Source organism: Argopecten irradians, chromosome 11 (genome assembly GCF_041381155.1).
Source record: "Argopecten irradians isolate NY chromosome 11, Ai_NY, whole genome shotgun sequence".
Classification (NCBI taxonomy): domain Eukaryota; kingdom Metazoa; phylum Mollusca; class Bivalvia; order Pectinida; family Pectinidae; genus Argopecten; species Argopecten irradians.
Genome location: NC_091144.1, coordinates 2,099,863 through 2,106,953, shown reverse-complemented (window position 1 = coordinate 2,106,953; position 7,091 = coordinate 2,099,863). Strand labels below are relative to the sequence as shown.

Here is a 7,091-nt window from a genome sequence, read left to right as displayed (position 1 = left end):
TTTTGCTCTGACACCCTGGGGGCAGGAGAGGTGGGCCCAATAGTGGAAATAGAGGTAAATCCTTTAAATCGCTACTAGTCATAGATTTCTGCATGGAATGTGACCAAATTTGGCCACAAACATCCTTGGGGGAAGGGGAACAGAACTTGTATAAATTTTGGCTCTGGCCCCCCGGGGGCAGGACGGGTGTGGCCCAATAGGGGAAATAGAGGTAAATCCTATAAATCGCTACTTGTCCCAGAGTTTTTCTTGGATTGTGACCAAATTTGGCCATAAACATCCTTGGGGAAGGAGAACAGAACTTTGGCTCTGACCCCCTGGGGGCAGGAGGGGTGGGGCCCAATAGGGGACTTAGAGGTTAATATTAACATTCCTTCAGAAAAGAAACAATGAACCTGTATTCAGAACATTACTTGGCATTACAAACCAGGTACTGACTGCTGGTTGATGGGTTTTTTTCTGGGTCCTCTGGCATTCCTCCACCAACAAACCTGGCATGTCTTTATATGACCCTGGCTGTTAATAGGATGTTAAACTAAGAAAACCCAAAACTCATTATAGTATTACTAAGGGAGATAACTAATGGAGATTTAACTTGACTTTGGACATGTTCACAATTATGTTTGTAGAAATATGAATATTTTGTATAGATACAGAATAAATTTCACTTGTATTTATTGTATCAGTATTATTTCCAAACCTTTTAATTTTTTATTCATATCTAATAATATGAAATATTCCAAGGTATCAATTAAAAAATTATAATTGCTTTATTTCATTTGTGTGCACACATGTTGTTAAATAGTTCACCACAGTGATATTATTCTTTAAATAATGTATGATTAGTCAGCATTTTTACTTCAGCATCTGCAATCTCTAAAGGTATTTGGGTTATTTGTCATGAGTAAATCATCAAGTGTTGGAATCATAATATCTGACCAGTTTCTTTATATCTGTGCTGTATTGTATCATTTTGTGCCAAAGACTGAGAATAAGTCCTGTATATACTTTATGATGGATCCAGAAGGTGTGTGTTTAATTATAGTAAATTATCCAATGTAATATACTTCTGAGTAAGAGACATCCTTTTCTCCTAGACTTTCTATGTATTGATTAGTAAATTTTGTATTGGTGAATATTCAATAATAAGGCATTTTGTCATGGTGAATATCAATCGAAAAAGATCTATTTGAATTGATGAATATCAATTGAAAGATGCATTTTAAAGTCTGAACATTTTCTGAATACTGTTCAATTGAGATATAAAGTATTGCATTTGATGTATACATTTATATTTTAAAATGCTGATTAATTAACTAGTGCTGCCCAGCCACTTGTATGAACAAAAATCGATATGCTACAATTACAAGTATCAAGATAAATTATTATTGATAATAAGGATATAAATTTAAGATAGGTCATTGCTAGTATGTTTAAGAGTTTATTTAACATATTGGGTACTTTTTCTTTCAAAAATGTGCAATATTACATGGTGTGCAAAGTTTGATTTGACCTGACCAAACAGATTCTCAACATTTTTGTAAATTTCTAAAATGAACTTTGCTTGTTTTTATGTATAATATACTCTATGTAAAACATTTGTGCCTTAATATTTTTACAAGAGACAGACATGTTTATAAATAAAAGTTATGTATATATTTGTTTTTCTTTTCTTTTGTATTTCATCACATATTAGATATTCTAATATGAATTTTAACTCATGCTAACAAACAATGGATATTTATTTCTCTGAATATTGGCAGCAGTTGGCTATTTTGCAAAAATTAAAATTTTCCAGATGAATCCTGATTGTTTCCATGGGAGATAACTGTGATATTTTTGAGGTGGCTGACTGACCATAAGTCCAGCACCTCTGAGTCACTGGTTAGAATGGCAAGAAATGTTATAATAAAACACATTTTAACAATAAATACAAGATGTACCCAGCAGTTGGAACTTCAGTCCATTATATGTAACTTACGGTAACGTTCCAGGTGAAATCTATCTTTAACACTAAGTTTAAACTATCAATGAATTCACATTAATTGAGATATCGGTACATGTACTATGTATATACATATATATATATATTGTGTCTAAATCTCTGACTAATGACCAGCTGGATATCATAATAGCTATACTTATTTTAATTCTTTACCATATAACTGTAATATCTATGATTTTTTTTTATCTGAGTACATGTATACGTAGATGCGTGTACTTTTTACAAAATTATTTATTCATAACCCACATTTCATGCTGGTTTTAATGTGTATTTTTGTTACATTTACTATAAATTGAAATATAATTTATAAAGGAATGGAAATTTTACTTCTTATAGAAATTGAATGTTGACAATATAATATTATAATTACCATTAAATTCTCTATATTACTGGCCTAAGAGGTTGATAAAACACCAACCAAATTAATACAGGATTTCTTGCGTAAACTGTGTTCACAGTGAAGATTCAAATCGCTGTTTTGCCATCTGGTACAGTGATAATCAACCAACTTGCGGTAATTAGGACTAAGGTGGGAATATAAAACGACCCGCGTTATAAAAATTAGCATTTAATTTATTTAAATTAAATTGTTAAGAAAGTGATGGTAAGTGTAGTATTAACGGTAAGTTAATAACTTTTGTTACTCTATAAAAATTATCAATTTCGTTTTACATTCCCATTTCAAAAATTAAAAGCTGTTTGGGAAAGGTAGTGTCCCTTTAATATTCATTTCAGTCTTTTTCTTCAACATAATTAAAATTTAATAGGCCCTATACAAGGACGTATATACTTATAAATCCTTGGCCCTATATTAATTAAAAAAAAAACAGGAAAAAACTATCTCCTTAAAGACTATTTCTGTTAGAGACGTCATCGTATTAAACAACAGTAATAGATATCTGTCAATACATGTTTTCTACCTGTGTAAAACACCTGTAATGACAATATTAATGCCGCGCTTGATTGATTTATCTACTGGCCTGGGGTCATGACCCGCATCTCGATTTTGATTGGCTATCCACAAATACACGCATATTTTTGTCTTCACCATCGGAGAGCGACAAAAGTGAAGTGTTCAGGGACAGAAACGGAATGTAGTCGGGTTCTTGAATTATTCTTTGAACAAAAATTTGATAAACATTAATATATACATAGTGTGATTTCATCGAGAAGGAAATGGCAATGTCTGGTAAGTCATACCGGCTAAGTTTTATTCACGAGTGCGTTAACCGGAACCGAAGCTGGTTGTTTACATGTTGGTAGGAAGTCCGCAACATGTGATTTTGTGATGCTAACGTTGGATAGATCAATACTGTAAAGTTATGAAAGTGTTTTATTTTGTGTATTTAAAGACAGGAATTATATTTCGATAAATGTCAAAATATCATTTAAAATTTACAGTCCTTTGACATGTTAATTTTCACAATAATTAAAAAAATAGTTTTACTCAAAATCTCACGGTAGGGCATCCTCAAACTTTTATCTTGCATGCAATATAGCCAGTTAAGTTTTCAATCTTGTCATTATTTTAAAATTGGCCTTGATTTTGGAAAATTTAAGGCAGTAAATTATATGAATGATTCAAAATGTCTAGATATAAACATCATAATTGAAATGTGGATATAAAATTATTTGATAAATCCAAAATTTTATTCTACGACTGGGAATAATTAAGGTTGGTATTAAATTATTCTGTGCGCAAATTAACTGACACACCTATATTTTAACGAAATATTCCCTTTTCAGGTAGGATGTCACTTTTTTAGTTTGCATGAAATACCGGTATGTCAGCTTTAGAATTTAATTTCAATACTGGGCTTGCAACAGATCTTTGTTTTTGATGATGTTCTTTGTCTACAAAATGTTTGAAGATATTAATTAGCTCCAAAAATAAGAAAGTTATAGACAAGTGTGCAACATTGCAACAAGTGATAAATTTATAAAAGTCTTCAAACATAGAAAAAACACACATTAACGACAGCTCCCATGCACAAAGATACAATTGCATGCATCTGGTTACTCATGTATTGTAAAGTAACAATGTAAGTTGCTATTTCTTGATTTGAAATGATAATGGATAAAATTCAATAAAATGAATGCCGAAAGTGTGTTACTGAATTTTTAATTACGTACCCCCACTCTACCACTTTATTTCAGAGAATATATTGTTTAATTACAGTAAGTTTTAATAACCATGTTTAAATTGAGTATCAAATATCGTATTGATAATTGGATCAGCTGCTTTAGTAGTTAATCAGTTAGTATCGATACATGATACACATACAGGTAGATTAATGTGATGGGATGCCTACTTGTATACAGGATATGTCCTCTCAATAATATTATTATCTGCTGTGATAAAAATCCTCCTCTTGATGTTAGAGATAGACAATTCAAATATCAAAATGATTGAACAGTTCACAGCATTACCAACGCCTTTCAGTTGAAATATTCACCTCTGAAAATTCATTATCAAAAGTTAGCTATCATAATTTTCCTAGAGCACTTGAGGTTGAAAAAGTACATGTTAGTTTTTGTAAAAGAATTCTAGGCGTCGGTAAAAACACTTGTAACGATCTTGTATACTATGAGTTAGGTAGATTGTCTATGCATATTATCCGGAAAATGAAAATATTGAAAAACTGGGTAAAACTTAAAGAAACCGATAATTGTATATTAAAAGCATGTTATGAGCAAAGAATATTAGATAATGATGATTGGATCATGAATGTACAAGCCGAACTGAATAAGCTAGGATTGGGGTATTTGTGGAATAGTACGTATGAGAGTAATATTGTATATAAACTAATTGAACAAAAATTTTATGATGTATGTACTCAAGAAATTTTATACAGGATACAGAATTCCTCAAAAGGAATTTTATATCAACATCTAGTAGACAATTTTGGTTTACAATATTATTTAAAGAAACCCATTGATCAAAAGTATAAAAACAGTATTACAAGTATACGATTAAGTAGTCATAAGTTAAATATAGAAAGTGGTAGGTTTCAAAATGTAGCACGACCTAATAGAATCTGTACAGTTTGTAATACCAATGATATAGAAGATGAGTTTCACTTCATCCTTAAATGTCCTCTTTATACCCAACTACGAGTTAGATATCTGAAACCTTATTATTTTTATCATCCAAGTGTGTTCAAACTTGTTCAATTACTCAGTGTAAATAATGTTAAAGTTTTAAATAATCTCGGAAAATTCTTAAAACTTGCATTCCAGAAACGTTCTCAGTCTCTTAATACACCGTAACTGCATAGTATCTGATGTATAATAATTGTGTGCTAATGTTTGTGTTTTATTGTATACAATCACTCTCCTGTACATGTTTAAATTATTCAATATGTATTAAAATTGTACTTTGTGTCTTATAAGCCGCAAGGCTTACGGAAATAAACAAATTGAATTGAATTAAACAGTGAGTGATGATAAAAATAAATCCACTCTCAAATAAAATATATTCATGTCAATGAATAGAATGATGTTTATAATAATTAACCTGGTAGATAATTAATGCCTTAAAATTATGATGAATTAAAAAGATATATTGATTAAGACTAATTTTTGTTGTGATTTAACTAGGGTACACTGTTCTTTATTTTTCATGAGTTATGATTGTTAAAATATTGTAATCCAGTGATCCCTTCTGCAATTACATTCATTAATGTTATACCAGGTAGCTCTTCATTTGTTGAATACAGTAGCTGTTTTCAATTTAAAATAAAACTTTTGATAATATACCTCTTAGACTGTATAATTTAATGATCAAGTTAAGTTATTCATGTTGATAAGCATATAAATGAACAAAATTTTAGTATATTCTAACCATATTTGTTTCTTTTTGAAGGCCAAATGCAAACAGAACTTGGATCACCAGTACAAACAGGATTATCTCCCTTTATGCAGACGGAGTACCAGCAGCAGACCCCTTCCAACCCCTGGGCGGCTAACCAAATACATGATTCGGGTGAAAAAACAGACTACTGTAAGTTACACACCTGTAGCACCTACCTATTTACAAGTCCTCTAGCTGATGTAGTCACCTGTCTCTACTCAAAATTATTTCAAAATAAGCCCGCCAAAAACTTATTTAAACTATCACAGTATAAAAGTAGGATTCTTTTTGGATGAAATGGGGATACTCACCTTTTATATTATATTGGGTCGAGAATAGGTATTAAAATTGAATGAAATGTTCCTGGTGAATGTACAATTTGAATTTATGTACATATTCATTCATTGCTTATTACTATCTTGTCCCTGGTTTTTGTAAAATATTCAACATCAACACCAGTTAATGTAGGTTTGAACTTTTTGTATATCCTATCACATTCAGATTGCACACTTGTGGGGAATGTTTTCATATTCAGATCTTTAACAATTTTTGTTCACTATCATGGGAATATTTATGACATTTTATCTTATCACAGAACTTAACCTTTTTAAAAGTGTTTGTATACTGAAATAGCAAAGCTAAAATATATGTGTTACTGACTTGTGATAAAATTGATTTACATGGCACTTAATTGAAATCATATATCTGTATGTGGACATTCAGCAAGCAACCGGAACAGACGACCTCCACTTAAATACACAATCTATTAAAGTCGTGTTCAATTTTCATTGTACAATATTAAATGAAAAACTTCCAATCTCCAGCAGGACTTGCTATAGTACCATTATGCATAGAAATCTTTACTTTTGTATTCTCATTTTTTGTGTTATCGCATAAACAAAGTACATAAATGAATTATGAAAATATGAAATACCACTCATTGTTTACCTGGTATAGAACCACTTACATTTCATAACTGGATATTTACCGGGTTATCTGTATTTCACTGACCTTTCAAAACATCTTTATTTTACAGACTTGACAAATCTTAATAGAACATACTGACCTACATGTCTATGAGAGAAGTAAATTACAGCTCCAGTGTAATGTTCTGTAATTATAATCAACAAAACCATTCTTACACCAGACACATTACACTTACTTGTAAAGTACATCATTTTAAACTCATTTTTCATTGTTCAACCTGACAACGACAGTTAAAGAACAAGATTA

General features: G+C 30.8%; 1 protein-coding gene across 1 annotated transcript in view; it reads left to right on the top strand.

Annotated features, from left to right (window-relative positions):
• Positions 1-3,031: 3,031 nt before the first annotated feature.
• Positions 3,032-7,091, top strand: part of LOC138334283 (fibronectin type 3 and ankyrin repeat domains 1 protein-like) — a 51,337-nt gene continuing 47,277 nt past the window's right edge. Inside the window, exons 1-2 of the mRNA XM_069282919.1 lie at positions 3,032-3,194; positions 5,871-6,008. Coding sequence (XP_069139020.1) covers positions 3,182-3,194; positions 5,871-6,008 — 151 coding nt within the window. The 5' untranslated portion in view covers positions 3,032-3,181. The remainder of the gene's footprint in view (positions 3,195-5,870; positions 6,009-7,091) is intronic.